At 28.3% G+C, this 321-nt stretch overlaps 1 protein-coding gene across 1 annotated transcript in view; it reads right to left on the bottom strand.

Moving 5' to 3' along the window:
* The window catches only part of LOC119592035 (E3 SUMO-protein ligase PIAS2-like), a gene marked incomplete at its 3' end in the record, with an annotated part of 17,232 nt that overhangs the window by 6,390 nt on the left and 10,521 nt on the right, over window positions 1-321 (bottom strand). Inside the window, 1 exon segment of the mRNA XM_037940830.1 lies at window positions 38-127. Coding sequence (XP_037796758.1) covers window positions 38-127 — 90 coding nt within the window.

The following is a 321-nucleotide window of genomic DNA, read 5'->3' as shown; positions in this document are numbered from 1 at the left end:
TACCTTTCCATTTATTGATTTTCCAAAAAGAACTTACATGAATTTCATTTGTAGTCTGCTGTGCTAAATAGCAGAATCTGGTTATGTCTATTGGTTCTGCAGGACCTTTTGGCACCTCATGTAAACCCTGAATAAAAAGGGAAGTATAAAGTTTTTTAGTGTGTCTTTTTATACTACATAGTGTAATTATATACATGATAATATACACACAAATAATATTAGTATACAAGAAATGTCTAAATATTTCCCATAACTTAATTAAAAATGTAAATAAGCAACAAAAAAATGATGAACAATACAAATTGAGTTGGGACAAAAGCT

The sequence above is a fragment of the Penaeus monodon genome, chromosome 29, assembly GCF_015228065.2.
Source record: "Penaeus monodon isolate SGIC_2016 chromosome 29, NSTDA_Pmon_1, whole genome shotgun sequence".
NCBI lineage: Eukaryota > Metazoa > Arthropoda > Malacostraca > Decapoda > Penaeidae > Penaeus > Penaeus monodon.
The sequence above is the reverse complement of the archived record's forward strand: the minus strand, read 5'-3'. Positions and strand labels throughout refer to the sequence as shown.